We start from the raw sequence: 23,989 nt of genomic DNA on the forward strand, positions 1-23,989 counted from the left end.
GAACATACATGGTCTTCGACAACTGGAGCCTCTAGTACCATCAGAGGACAACTGGCGTGTTCTTCAAGACAACTTCTTGCCAGGAAGTCATCTGTAGCCGTACCGATGTCCCAATTCCCTAGGACTCCATGTGCCGCTCCACAGGCCATAATCCTGACACCAGAACAGTCCAACTCATGAGCCATCAAGGGACTCATTAGTCGATCATAATCCGGGGCGGGAGACACCGAGTTTGACAAGCACAAATCCAGAGCCCATTGGAATGGACATTCTAGGCAATGAAAGACAGGTTGTACTCATGTAAAGTAGGAAAACAGGCTAAGCTCAAGGTTGCCAGTGGTAGTGTTCCATAGTATTCAAGCATCCAGTTACGAAGATGGAGCAGCCGGTACAGGCTCTCGTGTGACACAAACTGTGCAGCCATTGCGTAGTAAGCAGACCAACAACAGCACCCCAGCCACAAGGGCGAGAATCAACGGGAGACCTCCAAAGACGCTGGAAAAAATAGAATGAAAAAATGCCGGGATCACACCAAAAATAGTTTGGAAGGAGGTCACGAGGCCGGAGCCCACAATTTTGAAAAAATGTGCCAGGACACTTGTTGACGAGGCATTAAAGATAGTCTGAATCAGGGCACCAAAATGAAGTGGGAGATCAGTATTCAAAAGCGCTTGCACCTCGGTGCACGTGTTTGCTACGTGAAGGACAAATGTTTCCCGGGAAGAAGTCAGCGTGACTTCTTTTTGAGACAATAGAGCCCTTATTCTGCTCATCTTGTTGAACTCTGCTTTCAAGGTTGGAATGGAAGACCAGATGGATACATCCAGCCGCCCATGCAGGGGTGGGAAAAGGACGTTGTTACAGCAGACCACTCTCTGTGATACAGTCACTATGTAGGGATTTCCCACTAACATCCCACAGCAAGCTTCATTATTTAAAAGCAAATAACTACCGTTAGCCAGCAGCGTGAAAGAGGGTGTAATAGCTGGCACCGGAATCCCTTTCAGGATGCAAGCTAAATTAGGAGCGTGCACATTGCATACACCATGCAATTGAATGTGCCGACATACTACAGAGTGATCCGGAGTGGAAGTGCACTCTTCACCTTTTAAGTAGACCTCTTTACCGTCTCTCATGCACCTATATGTGAATGGGAGTGACCAAACTTCTTGCAGGAAGGCAGTACCTAGTTGTTCATATCTGCATAGCGCATAATGTTTCATGCAAGAACTGAACTTAAACAGGGAAAATGGTAATGTAATTAACCCGTGGATAAGCCACACAGCGGAGTTCAATTCGGCCACAGAGAAAGGCAAAGGTTCTAACTTTTCAATGTGCAGTAATGAGTATGTTGCATCCTTCATTGACATGAATTGTTGTTTTGCAGTTAGATTAAAAGGAAGGAACAAAGACTAAGTATTCATGTAGTCCCAAGGGACTTTCCCACCCTTTAACGTTTGCAATGTCCATGCAAATTGCATTATAGAACGCAATTGATTTTGACCATGATATAAAACAGACATAACATCCTGCACAATGTCAACAACAGATGAAACAATATTATCTAACGTGTAAATTCTGGAAGAATGGGTGTTAATGCTATTATCTATAACAGCCAATACTTTTTCCATATTGGATTGATCAATAGCCTGTAATCTGGAAGCAACTTCAATTTGTGATAACTTCCAAACTTCATTATAAACAGCATATACCCATCTTTTGGACCTGCCACGTGCAGGACCCTTAACAAAATCATTCAAATCTATTTTGTCATGTAACTTGGATAAATGAAGTTTAACAGATGCCAAGGTGGAATGTTGCAGCCATGATTGGCATAACTTCCCTACAGAGTAGGTAGTTACAGTATGAGATGATTCAAAACGGGGGTCCACACGAACCTGCGTATACCCCGGATTTAAATCCAGAAAACGATGTTGACAGGAATCTGAGCTCGTCTGCCATATTAACCATCCTTCCGGATTTAATTTGGAAATATTGAAGGATGTGTTAGAAACGTACGACTGCAACGAATCAAGGGACAGATCTGTATGATTATCCCAATTAGGATAAGCACCCAGATCCGGAGTAGAGGGAGAATACATTTTTTTAGAAGTAGCCAATCCAAAGCAGGTGGTCTGAAAAATCGTTGAATTAAAAAACAACATGCGGTTCGGGATGAGGCAGGCACGATGCAAAGCTTCTGTTCCTTGTACCTGCCACGGTTTAGAACCCCAAACCGATTTAAGATCAATAGTAGCTTTCCACAGATCATAACCTCTGATTGCCAAATCATCCATAAAGTATTTGGAATATAACAATTTCGTGTGTGTCAGCCTAACTTTCGAGGCAGACTCAGCTACCACTTTAAAATAAAAGGAGGCAGGGTTTGAAACACTGAAATCAGAAAAATATGTGAATTTGTTCACTAATGTAGTGGAGCTGCCCAGACTTGGCGCTGGACAATGTTCCCATTGTGTGTAATTTACAAAATTTCTAAACATATTGGCTTTATGAAGGAAATGATTGCCATAATGTTGATAGCAAAACTGCTCATCATAATTAGCAGTATCTAAATACAAATCTTCAGCATCAAACGCAGCATAATATTTCAAATCAGAAAACAGTGCTTCTATGGCTTGAACATCCCAACCAAAGCGGATGCTTTGCTTAACTACATCACCCATAGAAACACGAAATACATTTGGTACATTGATAACTTCAGTGGGACCATGAATTTGAAATTTAACAGCTTCCCACGCAATCCCATCTAACACAGGCCAGGCAGTAATATTCACAAAAGTCTGGTCCCTTTTCATGATGTGTGATGAGGAGTGGGGGACCAAAGTTCCAACAATTAGCCTAATTGTCGATCTTTCTTTAAGGTAGTGTCCATTCACAAGACGGAAAAACATGACCACAAATCCAATGGACATGAACAAAAAAATACATATGAGCATTAGCCAAATGTTAGTCCAAGGGGGAATTAAAAAATGTCTTTTAAACCAAACAGCAAAAATGGAAACCTTTGACAGGGCATTGGAAGTCATTGAGTTAGTGTCAAAGGAGAAACGGGACTGGTTAACTGCGGTGGATTGTAAAACAGGCAATGGTACATCTGCAGGATAAGCATACTCAGTATCTTCAGGTAGACCACCAGCCTGTGGTAGCAACAAAGGATCAGTAACTGTATGCATCTTGATGGCAACATTAGACAAGGTGGTAGAAGCTGGAGCCAAAACAGAGTTTCTCAGCATCGCAGGGCAAGAAACCGCTGGAGTCATACTAAGAAGAATCGGCCACTCGCTGTAGCTTGACATTGTCAATAGAGATGTACCTGTTATCCTTGCGACCAGGAAGTGGAGGTAAAAGGACTGTTCGTGTACTCTGCACGCCAAGCATTGGAACCGGTGCACGATAAGAGGGGCCGAACTCCTTCTTGTTCTCCACCTTCTCACGGACCAGATCACCAACTTGAGGTAGCCAGCAGACTACCGTAATCTGAAGCGCAGCATCAGAAGTGGAGGGCACGTGTTCCTTCACGAGACTGTCTCCGGCTTCTTGTAGAGTCTGCAATACAGCACAGTGATCATCTATGACAAAGAGTGCGGCTGACGCCGCCATGTCTAGACCATCAAGGTCCGGGACAAACATTCGTATACCAAAGAGCATCATGTATGGGGTCCGCCCACCCAGAGACCTTCTAGGGAGATTATTAAGTGCACGTTGGACGTTGTACAGATGGGCTAGCCAGTTCCGGCCAGTACCTAAAACCCTTGCTGTCAAAGATTGCTTTAAGTCACGGTTTATTCGCTCCACCACACTATTACCCTCAGGCCGGTAGGGAGACGAAATTTGACTTGGACCCCCAAATTTCTCATGGCTTCTTTGTACGCCTTAGAGTCGAACGCAGGGCCCAGATCAGAATGAAAGGTACCACACGCAAAAATTCCCACAAAGACACGCAAATCTTTGATGACAGTATGGGCATCAGCACTCCTTTGTGGCCATACCCACAGGAAACGTGGGCACGAATCCACTGCAACCAAGATGTACTTGTACGCAGTATCAGAGGAAAAAGGACCGCAGTGATCTAAATAAACACACCCAAGTGGTTTATTAGATATGTACAACTGAGTCTGTGGTGGGCGCGCATCAGTTGAAGGTTTAATCTGCTGGCAAATGTCACAATCAAGAACATAAGCGCGAGCTTGTTTATATAAACCGCACCACCAGTAACGTTGTTGTAACATAGATACAGTGGCTGCAACGCCGGCGTGGGCAGAGGCCATACCCTCGTGAGCTGCTAATATCAAAGATGGTCTGCAACCCCACAATGGGCGCCATGTTGCAGGGATTCTGCTCATGCACAGAACTATACGCAGGAAACCAGGACCTCAGTGAATTGTGGTATACCAAAAACTCACCTCAGAACCCAGAACCCCTATCCGACCAGCATCAGTGTCCCATTCGTTATCCGTATTTATCTCGGAGGTCCCAATGTATAGACAACCCAGAACAAGCGACTTAGTGTATTCTCAGGAATGGTGGGAATCAGAAATACCTGTTCGTTATTATTCTCATATCAGTCCACAACAAGAGTAATCAGAGATACGGTAAGGTTTAAAGAGTTTATTTTATAAACCTTGTGTCCTAAGATGCAGTACTTTGGCTAACATAAGCAGACAAATGATTAAAATCAAAACCATCAGCATTGTTACAATACCATAGAAAATGAAAGGAGAAATCATAGTATAAATGACAGTGGAATACAGCCACCTTCCTTTCGCTAGTAAACTAATATTATTAGACTAGTAGAAGGTCTCTAGGCTTGAATGGGGAACCCCATACCGTAAAGATCAGCTTAGTTGAATCACATCACAGGATCAGGTGTGCTCTGCTCCTGGGAAAGCTCTTCTGCAGAAAGTGTGTAAAGCATGCAGTCTGCAATATTAAAAGCATTCGACTTTCAGGTATTTGCAGCTGCGTGCGTGATATGGCTAAATAGTGGGCCGATCAACCTGAACCCAAAAACATGCACCGTCTAGCGACCCAGACTGTTTCTTTACACAATGTTCAGACCAAGGTCGCAGCTCACGGCTAGGGATGTGAACAACAGACAGTTCTCATGTGAAGAAAAGGCGAGCAAGCATTTTTCAAATAATAACATGTAACTGCAGTGTCGTGTGCAAAAGCAGCAAAAGTGGCAAGATGGCTTTCTAACATCTAACGCGGTTATGCTAACTTAGAAATGTATGTATATAAATCGCAGCCCTCACTACAGCACTCCTCTCTATGCTTCGTGATTCCCAATGCGATGTCTGCCTATTGCAAGAAACACATCTCCTTAAATGCGACTGGAAGGGGCTGAAATCTCTCTGGTTTGATGGCCAGTACTTCTCTTCAGGCCCAGGGAAGAAAGCAGGGGATAGCGATCTTCTCTCCTCGTCCTAAGGCGGTCAGGTATTGCAAACATAGGCTGAGCAGCCAGTAAGACTCGTTGCTCTGCAAATCGCACTTCACACTCACACTTTTACCATAGCGACCATTTACACTCCACACAAACACCAAGAACAGTTCATACTCAGAGCTTTGGGGCAGATACTGACCACCCCAGACACTGATGTACTTATAGGTGGAGACTTCAGTTTAGTCCTAGACACATCCACTGATCACTCAGCACAATGAATGGGGCAGACCGCCTGCACTGGCTACAGGTGGCAGGCCTCTCGGATATATGGCGCTCATGCAATCCCACAACCAGGGACTACACCTTCTTCTCCATCACACATCAAAAATATGCATGACTTGATAACTTCCTGGCCATGGAACGCCTCGCCACGGTGGGTACTCAGTCGAGATTGGGGTCACAACGCTGATTGACCCCTCCCTTGTCTCGATTGTGCTGACCATCCCAGATGGACTCACGACACTCAGGACATGGTGCTTAAATCCCAAACTACTAACGTACGACTCTACGGCCAAAAAGCTGAAGGAAATAAATGGCACTTTCCTAAGCACAAATGATAACTCGACCACCCCCATTCTACAGTTGTGGGATACCCTGAAAGCAGTCCTCCAGGGTGCACTGATCGCCATATCTGCGAGAATCAATAGGTCAAAGGCCTAAAAAACCTGGAGAACACTCACAAAAAATCTGGCTGCCACAATATGAGGAGGCAACTTACTCTAGCCAGAAAACAACGTAAAGCCCTGGACATGGATATGGCGGAGTATGACCTTCTTCGCACCAAGCAGAGGTTCTCTACTAGTGGCAACAAAGCGGGTAGGCTACTAGCACACCGATTGAGAGCCCAAGTGCATAGAAGCAGAATTGAGGAAATACACAAACCCCTGGCACAGATACTGCGCACAGATGCAGCTATAGCAAAGGCATTTGAAAGCTTCTATGCGGACTTGTACTCTACAGAGACTCTAAGCGCCGATGTAGCTGTGGCCTATCTCTCTAAAGTGCCTACCGTGCTCCTGCCAGCACAAGGTAACCTCCTTCTGAGGGAAGACATCTGAGAGGACTTAGTCTGTGTGGTCATTGCTAAACTCCAGCCAAGCAAAGCCCCAGGGCAAGATAGCTTTACACCAACTTTCTACAAGCTGTTCGCCACCCAATAGGCCCCATCCTCACCCGCCTCTACAACTAATTTGGCGACACGGGCACACTTACCGACACTGTGAAAACAGCAGTCATCCCCGTGATCCCCAAACCAGAGAAAGAACTCACCAACTCTGCATCCTATTGCCCTATATCCTTATTGAATGAAGATATCAAAATATTTTCAGGCATACTGGAGGCTCGCCTTAATTCATATATACAGGGCTTGATTGACCCGACCAAGTCAGGTTCATCCCGAAGAGGTGTTGCAGTGACAACACAAAGTGGATTTTGCATCTTATCGATAAAAAGGGATGCTCCCAGCTGTCATTCATGCTAATATCGATCGATGCCGAAAAGGCCTTTGATCGGATGCACCGGCCTTTTCACCACCTGGTACTGAAGGAAGCAGGACTAGGCTCCTGATTCCATAGGTGGGTCTAGTGCAATTGCTTTGGGCCCTCAGCATACGTACAAACTACCAGATTGGCCTCCCGCAGCTTTACTATAACATGAGCCACACTGCAAGGCTGCCGTTTGTCCCCCTTCCTATTTGCCCAATATATGGAACCTACAGTGGAGAGAATATGTATGAACGCATCTGCTTGGGCCGCCAGGAGCATAAAATAATGCTCTATGCTGATACTGTTATGACCCCACCACACTTATACAAGGGCTGGAGGCCTTTGGCAGGGTACCTGGCTTGAAAGGCAATTTACAAAAGTCACAAATCCTGAATCTCACTGTCCCCTGGAGCGACAAAACTCATTTGGAATGCCTCTTTCCCTTTTCATGGGCGACCCAATGGGTGCCCTACCTCAGGTTTAAAATCTGCGCCACCACAGGGAAAACAGCTGGGAACAACTACAATGATCTGCCAGCGACTGCCCGAACTGACTTGTAGGCATGGGAGGGAGGGAACATCACATGGCTCGGTAGGCAACTGCTATTAAAAAGACTCTCCACCGCAAGATCCTCCACGTAATGCAGACCATTCCTTTCTAGCCACCTTCACAGATTCTAGAGAAGCTACAGAGTCTGTTACAAACTTACATTTGAGACTGCAAGAAACCGTGTATGAATAAATCACAGCAGGTATTTACTGGGTAAAAAAGGCCAGTAAATACAAGGACAAGAGGATTTTGATGCGGTAAGCACCATCTTCCGCAGGTAAGTCCCCATTATCTGGGTGGTATTTATTGCACTTGAGTAACTCTGACCCAGCGGAGTCAGGTTTTATTGGGTAGGATAAATATTGCACCAATTACCAGCCAACTTGTAATGAGGACTGATGAAAGTAAAATCAGAAATATGTGAGGTGAGTTGGAGAGTTATGAGTCATCGAGGGATCAGGCATTTGTAGAGTACCATAATTCTTGTCAAACATCCTTGAGCAATATTTTAAGGCATTGGCAGAGTAGGCAAGTTCCCAGGGCCTCCACCTTCTAAAGCACCCCCTGGTACAGTGATTGGGATAGTCAAACGCCCTATTGTACTGAGTGTGCACAAAAAATATGTTGCTGTTTTTTAAATTGACAGCTGGCCTTCCATAACAGACACTTAGGGGTTTATTTACAAGCCCCTTGCACTGCCGGTGCGTCACCCTTTTTTAATGCACCAGCGTGCAGTGTGCTGGTCCATATTTACAAGGCCACACAAAGCCTCCCTGCACGGCTATTCATGGCCTTGTAAATATGGCCTCTTTTTATGCATTACTTTGCATATCAGAGGCGTTATATGGGTGTTGCTGTGGGTATTCCCACGCAACACCCATTGATTCTTCCAAACTCCCAGATTTATGTTTCACAAACTTGGGAATGCGTCAGAATCCTACGCCTCCTCAGGGAAGGCGTAAGAGTAGCACAATGAAGAGAAATACTTTTATTGCACCTCGTTTTCTCCACTTTCTAGAGGAAGAGGAAAGAGGAAAACACCATCAATTATTGTTTCTATGCAGGAAGGTGTCCCTTCCTGCACAACAACAATCATTACTGCAACACAGGCACCCTTGCACCATGGTGCAAAGGTACCTGCATTGGCGCACAACTGCTGTTTTAGCGCTGGCGCAGGGGAGAGTACAGGAATGCGCTGTATTGCTGTAAATACTGTGCATCCCTGTGCTTTTAAAGTGATGCAGATCGGCGCAGCAAAATGGCTTGTAGTGCAGCGCTGTCATTACCTCGTAGATCAGGACCTTCGTGTGCATGCATTGCCTGCCCAACCAATAACCCTCACACTTTAAGGCAGTTAGTGGCAGTAAAATAAAAATTAAACAATTGTTCTATATCCCACTCCTTACATCTCCTCACTCTTCTACCTTCTAACTCTTTCTTTACCTCTCACTATCTCTCTACATATCTATGCACCTCGCTGCAGCTCGGCTATATCAACCGCTCCTGCGTAGACTTCACCTCTTTCTCAATATACCTTTCTCTGTTCCGGCTCTCTCTATCTCATGACTTCACCTCCCTCCCTCCATATCTCTCTGTGTACCTGCCTCTATATCTCTCACTCTCTAGCCTCAGCTTTCTTTCAACCTATCCCATCTTGCTGTACCTCACTGATCTGTTTCATAATAACATCCATCTCTAATCTGTTTTCTTCCTCCTTCTAATTCACCTCACTCCCTACCTTCATCTATCTCTTTACCTCACTTCCCTATCTGTCTACCTCACGTCTCACTCTCTCTCATCCATCTCTTTTCCTCACCACTCCTTATCTCAGTTTTCGGTCTCATTTCTCCCCCTACCTCACATCTATCTCACTATCTCATCTCTACAACCCACCACTCTGTCTCTCACTGCCTAACCCCTCTCTTTGCCTCACCATTTATTTGATAACTCACTTCTATGCACCCCCTCTCTCTTTCTACCTCTTTTCCTTCTAATTTGCCGCTATTACTCGTTCCTTTCTCAAAACATCTATTTCTCTACATGTTCCTCGTTTTCTCTCTGTCTCTCTCTCACAAACACAACCCTCTCTCTCTGTACCGATCATCATTTAATTTACGCCCTTCACCACTCTCTTTATACATCTTCCCCCAACTCTCTATCTGTACCTCACACATATCTCTCTTTCCCTCACCTTCTACCTTGTTCTACATTTGTATCCTCTCTTAATGTCCTCGCTTAATGTACTGTACCCATGTTTATCGACTTGACCTCTTTTCGCTCTACACCTCACTTTCTCTTTCTGCCATGACCCCTTCTGTGTCCACTTTTCCCTTTGCCTCACTATTCTCTTAAGATAGCTTGTGTTCCAGTAACTCTTCCCATTATGCCCCTCTTTCTGTGTCACAGCTTCCATCTCTCTATGGTTCTCTCACTTACTCATGTTACTCTGCCTGTCTGTCTCTACATCTCCATGACTTTACCTCTCTCTAGCTCATTTGTCTTTCTGCTTTACCTCTCAATCTACCTGACTTCTCTATGTATATCACTCCTCTCCCACTCTCTACAGTGCCTTCTTACTATCTCTAGCTCTCTCTACCACACTCTAAAACCTTGCCTATTCTTTCTCTGCATACCTCTTCCTCGTTCTAACCCTCTGTATCATTCTCGCTATCTTGCCTTTCTCTCTTTACAGTATGTTGCTTCCTACCTAACCTATTTCTATCTCATCTCTACCTCTGCCCCACTCCATCCTTTACTGCGCCCTTTTGTTATACTGCTCTCCTCAGCCCCGCAGCACACCCATCGGGATGGATTCAGTAACACTCTTTGGCATCTCAAGCAATAGTTGCTTCCCATAGGAAGAGAAGTTGCCAGCCAATTATCAGCATAGAACCTTGTACAGCACATAGGTGCTTTCCAAAAAAATAAAGTTACCACAGCATTCTACAAATCGAGATGCCACACTTCTCCCACCTTAAGTTGAACAAAACACACAATAAATGTAACTAACAATACTCTGTCTTCATGGACAAAATTTTCAAGGTACCCACTCACAACCTACAATCCCAACCTCACAATAAAGGATAAATAGCATGTGCATCAGGAATGTAGAACGGACATAAGATCGATGCAATAATGTTATTTACATATCTATATATACACAACAAGAATGAACAGTTTCCAGATCCACGGGCGGGGACTCAACCCACCTGGTAATCCACCATCCATCTTGGTGTTCTACCCACTCTTGTTTTGGGACATCTATCACACACGCCCTTTGCTGATCTTGTCACCGGAAGTCTCTCGATCATTCATCTATCCAGCAAGCATTCAGGTAACGCAGTGGAGAAACACATGACTATCCCTTTATTGTCAAACATCCTCCATCTCACAAATACAGTGTCCTACTGGAACCAGAAAGCACTTCTCAGCTAAGTGCTTACATCTCCATCATCATAGGTAGCCTTTCTGGCCACCTCAAGCTTCCTTTCCACATCCACGCTCAGAATGATCATGGGTTTCCTACCACATCATCGGTTGAAAGGACACTTGCTAGTGACACTGCCAGGAATGGCGCGATACGTCTATACCAATCTTTCCACAGCCATTCTTCATTCGCCTTTCTCACACAAGTCTAGTTGCAATCCTTCCTTTAAAGCCCATTTTCCTAGGAATGGTAAACAAACGAAGTCACATGCTTAATCCTTCTCACCCACAAACACTCCTTAATTTCATGACAAAAGTTGTACCCCATTATCATTTGGTAAAACTTCGGGCAACACTTTCTCTACTACACAACTCTTCCAAGAATTCAGTGACTTCCTTTGTAGTGAAGTGCTTGGGAATCTTCAATTCTGGCCAAAGTGAATAGTAGTCTGTTACTACTATGGCATACTTGGGAATGCCTCCAAAACTACTATAGGGTCAAGTAGTACGCATAGCTATTTTTCCACAACCATTCGCCTTATCAGTGGAGGATACTCAACAGTTCTGTGTGACTTATCACCCAAAGCCTACGGGACACAATTCCTTCTTCTCCACGTCAGTGTCTAACCGCAGCCACCTTTATTTGGCCCAAATGCTCCACTTGGCAGCACTCATTCCAAAGTGTTTCTCATGGTGTAATGTTAAAATCTTTGGCCCAAGTGCCGCCGGCACAGCTAGTAGCTCTTTTCTAAACAGAATCCTGTGAACACACAACAACTCCATACTGACATTTTGGAACACTTATTCTCACCAGCATCCAAGCGTCCTTTCCTGCCACACAAACTTCCCTTGATACACAACCCTCTTTAGCAGCGATCACCCATTCCTCAGGCTAAATTTGTCTTCCTTAACCTCCGGCACACACGCCACCATAAACTCAATCCCACTCATGCTCAAGCAGATTGTCAACCAGCAAGCGTGACAAACAGTCTGCCAACACAGCTTTCTTTCCAGGGACGTATGTTACTATGAAGTTGTACTCTTGCAACTTCAGAAACCACCTGGATATCCTGGCTGTAGCTCTACCAGCACCCCTTGTTGTGATCAGTGTGGATCATAAACTCAGTTCCTCGCTCACATTTCTTCAAATAATTCACCCCCAAACAGCAGGCTGGAGTCTCTTTCTCTGCGGTTGAATAATTTCTTTCTGCACCCCTCAGCATCCTGGATGCATATAGAATTGTAATTTCTTTCCCTTTAGTGAATTAGAATAACTCAGACACCAGAACCCCATTGTTGGCGTCAAATGTATTAATATCTTACCACTGGTTTCGAAAGGTTTCAGAGTTGGAGCTGCAGTAATATTTTCTTTTAAATCTAATGCTCTTCACCGTCAAGTGAGCTTTTCATTCTTCTTCATTAACTCCCTCATGGTTTTGATTCTATCTGCAAACGAAAGACAGTTCGTCTTTGCACTGGGGTGATAGACCTCCTATAACAAATTACATTATTATCCAACTGCCTCAAACTAAACATAGACAAGGCCGAAGTGGTGATCTTCAGAAAATATGCCTCGCAGGGGGACTCCTGGTGACCTACAGACCTCAGACCCACTCCCACCCCTAGCGAAGAAACCTCAGGATCAATAGTGACAGCAAGTTGGACATGTCCTCCCAGGTCAATGCTGTCACCACGGCCTCCTTCCACAACCTCAGGATGCTAAAAAAGATTTTCAAGATACTACCTGGCAACACTAAAAAAAAACGTCACCCTAGCCTTCATCACTAGCAGAGTGGATTTCGAGAGCACCCTCTTGGCGGGAATCACCAACTAACTCACAAAAAAACTTCAGACTGTCCAGAACGCAGCATCCATACTGGTCCTCAACCTCTCACGCTGGTCTCACATCACTTCACACCTGTGGGGAATTATACTGTCTACCGATACATAAGCATGCACGATTTTAGCTTCTTACCTACACATACTAAGCACTGCACAAAATAGGCCCAGCCTACCTGAACATTCACGTGGAGTTCTGCCAATCATCCAGACAACTCTGCCCAGCTGAACTCTCACTAGCACACATTCCACGCTTTCGCAAAAGAAGATCAAGAGGTCGTACCTAGTCATACAATGCCCCTAAAGCATGGAACGACCTCCTACACAACAATAGAGCATCTCTTCTTGAATTCTGCAAGACCTGACTCTTCGAGTAAGCCTTCTCGAGGCTAGCACCACACACCTGCAAGGCACCGGGATACTCTTCTGGGTGATAGTGCGCTGTACAGATCCACATAACCTGTGCCACAGGAATTTCACATGTTTACCACCAATTTTACATTTTCCCCTTTCGATGGTTAGCCCATTCTTCCTCACAATTTCCAGCATTTTTGATGGTTAGCTCATTCTTCCTCAAAATTTCCAACACTAAACACCAATGAAAGATACCAAAATTGTATCAGTATGTGGACACCAAGTGTAGAGCTGGAGACTAAGGGCCTGATTATGAGTTTGGCGGTGTGAGGGCAGGGCGGCATGCCACCGCCCCGCTCCCACACCGCCAAACTCCACCCCCGACCGCCCACCAGATTGCAATTTGTAACCGGACAGGTAGTCCTGCGGCTTCTGGCCCACGCGCTGCCTTTCAAAGGCTCATAGCAGAGCCTTAGGAAGGCAGTGCAGTGGAACCGCCACAGCGCGTTCCAGCTCAGCATAGACTGTAAAGTCCATGCCGTGCAGTAACTGGGGTGCAGAAAGATAAGGGGCACACCATGCGCCCCCCTACACGCACCCCGGTGCACCTAGACACCAGGGAGCCCTGTTCCTCACTGCCACCCTTTTTATGGCTGGCTCACCACCAGCATATTGCGGGTTTAGACTGCTGCAAGACCGCCCTGGATCACGGATTCCTGGCGGTAGCAGCGGTCCTGTGGTCTGACCACCAAAGTCATAATACGGCAGACAGACCGCCGGTGCGGTGGTTACTGCACCCCCCGAAGGGTTTGGTGGTCCATACGAACCGCCAAACTCATAATCAGGCCCTAAGCAAATTCCTTGATGACACTAGTAGGCCGTGAAATGTGTTCCCATTATGTGTAGTCTTATCAGATTCTGTGTGCCTCTTTGCTGTTTATAACTCAGAAGTTATGATAAAATTAAGGTCAGGTGCTCTACTCTCACATGCTGTGTGGCCCCTCTATTCAGGTCAGTACCTGAAAGCTCACAACCATCGCCACTACACTACTCCTTCTGCAATTATGTCTCTGCTTCTTTTCCTAGAGACGATTACGATAGTGGAACAGACTCCCCTGTGCCAGAAGAGGACGAGCGGCCATTGACCCAGTCAGAACTCCGGGAAAGGATCATGAAAGGTGTAAGTACAGAGAGTTTTCATGTAGGTACTTGCCAAGCACATATCTCATTTCTAGTATATAGGCTTATCAAGTCAGCATATATACTATGGCCCTAAGCTAAATCCATTAAACGGTATTGTATTTGCATCAATGAAGGAGTGCATCCCTTCAAACTTTGCCTGCAGTCTGGCTTTAACATGCAACCTTCTCTTTTATCATGGATCTCTGGAGGTCCCGAAGGCAAGCTGAACCTTGCGATGCTTCCACATGTTCTCCACCAATCACACTTTCATAAGTTGATAATATGCTTGAATCATTTCCTATAGTCAGGCTGGTAATCTCTGTTAATTTCATAAATAGCAATAAACAGGATTCACAGGCCTACAGAGTCTACATAACAGTTTAAATTTATAGCATATTTATCTAACTGAAAAACTGCCCAAACTTTTGGCAGTGAGGTGAATGTGGTCTGAGTCCCCCTTTGAGGCCACCATTGCTCAGATTTCGACCGCGTCGTGTATGAGGACGTCCTTTGAGAGCTCTGCTCTTCATAGTTCAGATAATTGCTTATTTTTGTTCAGCAACCTCTCCTGCTCCAGAGTGTTGTTTGGAAATGACTAATGGCTGCAGTGATTAATTTGTAAAATATTAAGTGCAGGTGCTCTAATCTTTTGGGGAAGACCCACCCACTTCCCTGGCCTTGCCCACTTCATTCTGTGGCCCCACCCACTTCCTTTATCGCTCCACCCACATCCTCAAGCCTCAACACATCAGAGCCACTTCCTCACTCCTTAAGTTCCACAAGAAGCTGAAGACACATAAGCAACTCGGGCCTCTCATCTACATACCTACCCAAGTTCCTGGATACCCTCTTGGGTCATTAGTGTGCTATACAAATCAATATAACATAGCATAATATAAAATATCGAAAGCCTGTGACAATAACCTAAAAGTGAACTCAAATTAGAGAATGTGTGTAAATCTCAAAATGCATCTTTAGGAAAGGTCATTTGAGGACTTGATGCAGTTTTACAAACTAAAGAGAAAGGAAGGGCTAAAAGAAGGAATATATTACAGAAAGCAGCAACACATGCAGGCAGGAAAAAGGAGTACTGCAATGAGGAAATAAGTAAGTAATGGATGAAAGAAGAAGGAAATAAGAAAAGAATGTGAAAGGAAGAAATGAAGGGATAGAGGGAGAAAGGAAGTGAACGATGTGCAATGGATGAATCGAAAGAAGAAAGGAAAAGAGGAAGAAAAGCTGATGGAAGGGTTGAGGATAAGAAAGGAAGACATTAAGGAAGTGATGAAGGAAGGAGCAGGAAAAAAAGAAAGTAAGGAACGAATGGAGGAAGAAGAAAGAAATGCACCAAGGGAGGAAGGAAGGATGGGGAATGAATGAGGGTGTAATGAAGCAAGAATGGAAAGAGGAAAGGCTGCATGGCTGGAGGTGCTGAGGAAGAGAGAAAGGAAAGGAAAGGAAAAAGATGGGACAAAGGAAAGAAAGTAGGTCATGGGAATGGATACGAGTATGCAAAGTACTGGGTCAATGACAATGTCATATTGAAAAGAAATTAAAAACAAAAGATTAAAATCCATTTCTGTGTCGTTATCGCACCATGTGTGTTTGTAAAGCACATACTCACCAGAGCGGGACTTAACACCTAATTACAATTGCTATTCAAACTCAATGGCACTAATTTTATCAACCTCAGAAAGATGAAAGACTGAGTGCCACACCATTATTTAAATTTATGACCAAGATCTAACACAGATTCCTGGAGTCGATATATTAGCACACTGATGAACCAGACCCAGCAAACCATTTCTTGAAATAAAAGGTAAAGAAGTTGACTAGGAAGTATCTCCATTAGTCCTATAACTAAATCTGTGGAACACGGCTGAAAGCTTTGGGCAAGTGCATGGCGGATTGAGCATTGTATGAAATCTGGAGGAGGCAACCTATAATGTCCTCTGAAACACACACAGATACTTCTCACAGAATAGACGAGGAGTTAAACAACAGACTGTATTGACACCTCTTTTTCTTGAGAAATACAGATGAAATATATAAAGACTGCCAACAATGTATTGACAACTCTGCTATGGCAGCTAACACGTGGAGAACCTATCAGTTGCATTACAATGCTGCAAAGGTCACTAGTGCAAGTATGACAAATGGGCCTCTATCAGTTGCCCCTTCACCCCGGGTCCAAGTGCCACTGCAGCCTGGAGTGTATTTCTGCCACTGACACTCTCTCAGAGTCCGTAATTATCAGGAGCATATTAAAACTATATAAGATTCATGGACTCAATGCATACAGGACAGATGGTTCCTTTTAAATGTGTGCTTGTTGCAGTGATTGTGGCATTCCAAACCTCTCAAGTGAATGTGACATGCACACCTTTAAAAGGGAAGAGGCAACCTTGAGCAAACTTTAAAGGGTTGTTTTACATATTTACTGCATGCTCCTCTGCAGCCTACTTTGTATTTTACATGCTGTAGAAAATAATCATTTATCAGAGCAATCTATACATGAGACAGCCAAGATAAGGATCATAGAAATTGTGTAAACATAATTATCATTTTCAAAGCAAAATGCACACCTCTTCAATGTAATCGATTTTAGGAAAAAGCACAAAATGAAATATTCTGCAGGCAGCCGACCGTCTTATGTTGGTAGACTCTCACTGACTTTCGTGATGCTGCTTGAGGAGGATGCGGTCGGCGCAGACGGTGGCAGGATGTATTTAATTATTAAAATGTCATGCCTGCGGCCCGGCCCCCAGGAATTGCTCCTGCCTCCCGGAGCTGGCTGAGTTAAAATACAGTAAGACCAACACCTGTGTTGAACCTCATGCCCTGGAGGACACACAAGTGCAGGTTAGTGACCTTGCATTTCTGGTGCTTTACAGCTGTTTCTCGATCTTCTAAGAGTTTCTTGGTGTAATTGTGAAATTAATCTATTTCCCTCGTCCTCATTGCTTAATTTTGCCCGTGACAAAGTGTCACTCATAGTCGTTGAAATTATGTCACTCATATTTACACAGCAATTATTAAAATGTTACACATGGCACTCTGAAACCTTGGCAGCTATGGGCAACGTGAACACCTGTACAAGGCAGGGCTCGCGAAGGAACAAGAGCATTGTGTGCAGGTCAGGACGACTGATCCTTGATCCTGTGTATGCAGTGATGGGGGCCCCGTCCAGGGGTGTTACCGACAGGGAATTACAAGGCGGGCGGCCCGCAGATTCCATCAGAAATTAGAAATAACTGGCAGACTCACAAACAGTTAGCTCTACTTCAGCCAGCCAGTTATTTGCTCATTTCCATTTCCCCCCAAATTTCAATGAAGACAAAAAATGGCTGGGCCTGGGCAACCACAGTGTCGGGACATGACGACACACTGGCTTCGCCGGCGGGCCTGCACTGCCTTTAATACCTGATTAGGCAGTAGTAGTACTAGCACTACTGGCCAGGCCGCCACCCGCCAGGCTGATCGATGCTGCCAGCTGCCCTCAACACGCCACGGGCCGACTTGGCGTTGGCGATGACTCTCGTCGTGGCGGTGGCAGGTCAGGTGGTGTCGTGCTGCTGCGCGCGCAGCGGTGGTTATGCTTGGGTGTGGCACTGGCAATGTGGAAAAAAAAATCTGTGCAGTGCCGCAGCCGCACAGCCCCTACCCCATCCTGACCAAATCCAGCCCAAATCTCGGCCTGCCCACCCACCCACCTATAGGCAAGTTAGTGGCACTCAGGGCAGGTACTGGCAACACTGACGGACGTCGGAACCACTAAGGCAGGGCCGCCGGCCGCCCTCAACACATTTAAAATGTATTTAGATCAGGAGTGGACAGGAGGTAAATGGTAATGCAGGAATCTCTTCCTCTGGGGGGCTCAGCTCAGGTCGGGAGAAGATCAAAACACACCAGCTGCACAAACTTTAGGTATATAAAATAGAAATGTGATGTGCGAGCGTCAGTCAGTGCCAGCCAGAGTGTAGACCCGGCCCTGTCAATTAAGTGCCGGTGCTAAGCACCGGAAAGCACCGGCACAAATTCATCCAAAGCGCTGAAGTCGCTGTTCACATCCTTTGTCGCTCATGTGTGTTTATTTTCCACACCTCAACCAGAAGTCCAAGGAGTGCAAACTTTGCGGCACCTTTTCAGCAAAGTCTCTGATAAGGACAGAGAGGGGGATGAGTCTATTTGGAGTGCGACTCCCTTACCCCAGACCCCGATGCCCCCACCCACCAGACATTTCAATCCGGTGATCAAGTGAAAGGACCTGGACATTCTAAGAGTAAAGCACCAGACCTGCCATCCACCTCCACGTGCTAAGCTGACCAGGATGGAGGAGAATCCTCCTAGCCCTTCAGTCCTAAAGGAAAGTCTCCAGGTTTTCTGGCTTGTGTTAACTATCCCGTCATCGAGGAAGGCATTACAGACAGAGCTGACTTCCGCACCCGCTTGCACCAGCAGCCTTGTCAGCTCAGAAGGCTCCAATGATGACTTTGTCATTGACCCTTTCACCAAATCTGCCATGCAGCCTCGGCCCGTGCAGGTAAGAGCGGTGGGGCAGTGGGCTGGGGGAGCGGGGATTTCGACGGACGATGACGAGGGAAAATTAATTATTTCTTTAATTTTCCCTCGTCATTGTCCGTTGAAATCCCCCCTTACCGGGCCCCACCACTCTTACCTGCAGGGGCGGTGGCTGCTGTCATAGACTGCACCCATATAATATTCCAGAATGATGCTGTCGGGAAGGCGTATTGACACCCCAACATTGTTTAGGAAACCAACTTTTTGATACCTGGTCAAAGAACCCCCCCTTAAACAAGTATGTAGTGACTTATAACAACACACCACTTAGCCAAAAGCAAAAATATATTTAATACTAAGACAACAACATTATATAACATAAGATGCATTTGTAAAGCGTGCGTTCCCCCAGAAGGGCAGGTTGGCCCTGAATAACAGATGTTTGTTGTTACCCAACTCAATGATATTCATTTCAGCGACTTCAGAGGAGAAAAAGGAAGAGCCGAGCCGCCAGGCTGTGCCATGAGGGCAAACACAGGGCCCTGCAGTGTGAGCCTTTGTTCACTAAGCTACCGCACCCCGCTAATAGCAGGATGACCACAAGGCAAAAGCGGCGCAGTGCTCGTGAACGCTAGGTCACAACAAAACACAAATGTGCCACATATACTACATCAATAAAGGCCTGTGAACAGTTATATATAAAGTTTGTCAAATGAGCCAAGATGTCGATTCCTTGTTTAGCCCTACAACAATCAATGTCCCTCAAGCTCATAACTTATTCCATTGTCTGCGTTTCGACCCTCGTATGCATTGGAACCGGGTTTTCTTCAGGATAACAAGGAAGGGATACACTCTAGTAAACCTCTTAATGCTCAGCGGAGGCATCGCTGTGGGGCCTTCATTGTGATGGGCATGCAGGGATGGAGCCGTCTGCGTTACTAGTAGAGTTGCAGCTCCATTAATCAGCAGTTTGAGCTCAGAGTATCTCCGAGGTCTGTTGGACCCGGATACCAGTACACAACAATGATACTGTGGAATGTGGTGTGATTCTGTTCTCTAAACCAACATCAGTGTGATCTGTAGTGCTGTTTCTACGTTTTTTAATCATCTCCCTCAGCAACTTTCATACAAGTGAAAGAGGTCAGAAGGCCCACTGACGAAAACAACTCTTTAGTTTTATTGATGAGTGGACCTAGGCTTTTAAGATTGTTACTCATCCAGTGTCTATGGTTGTGCCCACAAATGGAGGAGAGCTACTTTTGAGTTCCATGAGTCCACAGAATGTCATGTGTATTTGCTGTACCAGCCATATGAATAAGGCACAGGCAGTAACAAGTCAATTACAGACCCTGAACATGTGAGTTGTGTGGCTGTCATTCAGTCGTATGTCGAGGTCGGTTTCATTTAATTTAGAACTCTAGCCTGTAGGAGGAGGAGGATGACTTTAATCAGACATTGGAAGTGCCCTCGATGGATAACCACTGTTAAAACCACTGGGTTCCTCTTACTGTTCATGAATACACCCTTCCATCTTCTTTACCGCCCTCAGGTACTGAAGAAGGAGGAAAGAGCTTCAAAGAAATTGCAACTGAACGACTCAACTTCCAAGCACGTCGCCATCTCAACATCCAGGAAGCGCCTGCAGGAAGTCTGATGGGCGTGGAGCAGGATGACTGGCTGCTCACCAGATTTTCAAAATCCCGCTGGACCCGGCAATGCCTTAGCATTCCGGAAAAGGAGGTGTGGAGGGTGGTGGTGGAGGGAAAGACGTATAGGAGAGCTTTTGTTCATGTGCATCCAACCCAATGTCTAGTTCTTATATTGCCCCCACTATTGCCTTACAAGCCTATTGTGCTTGATTATTTAAGACTGTGCACAGAAGAGACATTATTTTTTTCCGGAGATTTCACGTTTAATCTTTCTGTCTTTCCATTATTCTTGGTCCAACACTTTGCTCTTTATTCTTTATTTTTTATTACTGAATCTTTCCTTTTATCATCTTAATCTTTACACTTATATTTTCGGTTCTTCTTTAGCCTTTTGCTCTCTATCCCCTCTGTAAAAAGCTGCTATTCTTCTCTTCTGTCACCCCACCATAGTGTCAACGTAACTGTAGAATGCAGAAAATGATGTGTCTTGTTTCTTAAGTTTGAGTCCCTGTTTGCTCTAAAATCATTATTCAGATTTGCATTAAAATATAAAATTATCGGTCTCACTGTAAAAGAGTGCATTTTTTATATCTGTTTCTAAATGTTTCTGAAGCTGTTATGTTAAAATGTGCAAAGTATAATATCAAACTCACAAACTTCCACGTGATGTGAACGAGGTTGTTAAAATCAACTTTGACAACTGATAAATTAGTGATGAGCTTCCCCCAAAAGAGATGGGGGCAGCTCATCAGAATAAAACGGGACTAACGCCCTAGGGGAGGTCTCCTGGCTCTGAGCCCTCTATACCTCTGTGTTTAGACTGGGCTACACCCTGGATTCCATTGCAATAACAACAGGACTGAAATTAAGTACCATTACTGGGGATCTAGTGGAAAGAATGAGATATTGCAGGAGCAAGTCCTTCTAGCCATCGAGAGTCCCGCTCGTGGGCTGGGTGAGAAGGGTGCTTCTTTGAAGGTTTGAAGGAATCTCAGCCATCCTGTGTCCTGTTCTAGTGGATGGAGAAAGATGTACTTTAAGTAGTGGTTTCTGGTGGATGGAGAAAGATATACTCTCAGGAGCGGCTTCTGGTGGATGGAGAAAGATGTACTTTCAGGAGTGGTTTCTGGTGGATGGAGAAAGATGTATTCTCTGGAAAGGCTTCTGGGTGATGGAGAAAGATGCACTCTCAGAAGTGGTTTCTGGTGGATGGAGAAATATGTACTCTCTGGGGTGGCTTCTGGGTGATGGAAAAAGATGTACTCTCAGAAGTGGTTTCTGGTGGATGGAGAAAGATGTATTCTCTGGAGTGGCTTCTGGGTGATGGAGAAAGATGTACTCTCAGAAGTGGTTTCTGGTGGATGGAGAAAGATGTACTCTCTGGGGTGGCTTCTGGGTGATGGAGAAAGATGTACTCTCAGAAGTGGTTTCTGGTCGATGGAGAAAGATGTATTCTCTGGAGTGGCTTCTGGGTGATGGAGAAAGATGTACTCCCAGAAGTGGTTTCTGGTGGATGGAGAAAGATGTACTCTCAGAAGTGGTTTCTGGTGGATGGAGAAAGATGTACTCTCTGGGGTGGCTTCTGGTGGGTGGAGAAAGATGTACTCTCTGGGGTGGCTTCTGGTGGATGGAGAAAGATGTACTCTCTGAGGTGGCTTCTGGTGGATGGAGAAAGATGCACTCTCAGGAGTGGATCCATAGTGGCGCCTCCCCACCCCTGTAAGGAGATCACCAGTATAGATCAGAATGGATAACAGAGGCCCCCTTCCTTGGTGTAGGGAAAGAGCAGTGATATCAAGGGAGCTGAAAAGAGACATTGACAAAAATCAGCAAAATGTCCTCATGGTACTGTGTGACTCCGTCTTCTAATTAATTTGCCGCAAGCCCCACTGTTAGACTTCCCAAGTGAACTGCCTAATTCACAATGCCCTGCTACGGATAATCTGAATCCCTAGGAGCAAAAAGTGAAATTGGTGCTCAATTCCTCTGGAGAGTGGTAGGAAGCTCCTACGAGTGCAGTTGAGCGGAGTTAGTTGGAGGGACCCTGCCCCAAGGATAGCTTCACTGGATCAGGAATGGAATGAGTTAAACTAGTTGGGGTTAGGAAAAAGGTACAACGTAGGGCTGCACAAGAACCAAGAGAGAGCTCTAATTGGGGGAAAGATGGAAGGGCAAGAGTTAAAAAAAGTTCACTTTAGAGTTCATATATCTCTGCAGTTAAAGCAGAAAAGCAGGTAAGCGCTTCAGTGTCCCACATGTAGGAAGCAAGCGCTTTACAAATACTACAGTACGCTGCGCATGTTGGTTTAAGATCACCACCTCATTGCCCTGCCTCTGGCTGTATCGCAGTCTGGGGCCTGCTGCTGAGATCTGCTGCTTTCTTTTTCCTGAGCTCTCCCCACATTTGCCACCAGAACCATAGTCCCAGTGCCCACTCCCTCTCACTGTGCCTTGGCAGTGGTCGCCCTCGCTGATAACTGCCCTCTATTGACTGGCACTGCTACTGCTGATCTAGCGCTGATCTGTCCGGCTCTGAGGTCCCCTTACTAACACCTAGGAGGGCAGGTTCAGTAAGGCCAGACCTTGCCTCTGAAGTAGTGCTGTGGAGCTTCAGCCGTGGGCAAGGACTGTGCCCTACAGCCTCACCAGGCACCCATGCTGCAGGATGGACAGCCCCGGGCAGGACAGGGACTGAGGAGATCCAGGAGGACGGTGCAGAGCAGTCTAGTTTATTCATGCTTCTCTGGTGGCAGGCGTTTCTGGGAGGTTAGAAGGGCTGGTACAGGGTCAGTGATGTGTCAGACCTTGTCTCTGCACCAGTTTTCATTTATATATGTTAGTTGCTGGCTAATTGGGGTTTACTCCCCTCTCATCACAAGCCAGGAATGTGCAGTAAGGCCTTCTGCGTTCCAGCGTCATTGTGTTTTTAACGCAGTGCAAGCTTCCATAACACATGGAGCAGGTGGCAGCAGTACATGTTTCCTGTATTACTCGAGTACAACATGTGCAACAGCACTGCCAGGCTCCCTGCTATTCTTCTCCAGTGCTACCTCGTCTGTTCAGGTTTGCTGAACATATTTCTTAAATTACAAAAGCAGAACCTTTCGTCTCCGTCAATGCTTGTTTTTTAATTGTAGTTCCATGTACTTTCTTGACCAGTTCTTGTTGTTTTTAAATATAATCTTAATTTCTCATGTTTTATGAATGATGGGACGTTTTGCGTGATTTTGAATTATTTCAGACTCCGATTTTGATACTAGGTCTTATGTTTTTTCTCTTTTTTATCATTGAAGCAGGCATATCTCATAGTGGAATTTTGTCAGGTTGGAGTTTATTTCAGCCTTTTTTTGTCAGACTGGGATTGTTCTACCAGGACACTCTTCAAGATAAGGCTAATTATACAGGGCCTCACTAGGACTGGTTTATGAGCTAGGGACCAATCAGTTTACATGTTGCCTCTAAGTAGGCAGTGTGTGTGATATCAGTCATGCGCTGTGTATTGTACCGTGTATCTATTT

The 23,989-nt window shown here is 45.4% G+C and overlaps 1 protein-coding gene across 3 annotated transcripts in view; it reads left to right on the plus strand.

The window, feature by feature from the left end:
* LOC146809624 (outer dynein arm-docking complex subunit 1-like) overlaps positions 1–21,034 on the plus strand; it is a 358,293-nt gene extending 337,259 nt beyond the window's left edge. For all 3 annotated transcript variants that reach the window (XM_085616472.1, XM_085616473.1, XM_085616474.1), the window contains 2 exons: positions 14,206–14,299; positions 20,372–21,034. In XM_085616472.1, coding sequence (XP_085472598.1) covers positions 14,206–14,299; positions 20,372–20,476 — 199 coding nt within the window. In that variant the 3' untranslated portion in view covers positions 20,477–21,034. The remainder of the gene's footprint in view (positions 1–14,205; positions 14,300–20,371) is intronic.
* Positions 21,035–23,989: the final 2,955 nt, after the last annotated feature.

Source organism: Triturus cristatus, chromosome 7, assembly GCF_964204655.1.
Source record: "Triturus cristatus chromosome 7, aTriCri1.1, whole genome shotgun sequence".
Lineage (NCBI taxonomy): Eukaryota > Metazoa > Chordata > Amphibia > Caudata > Salamandridae > Triturus > Triturus cristatus.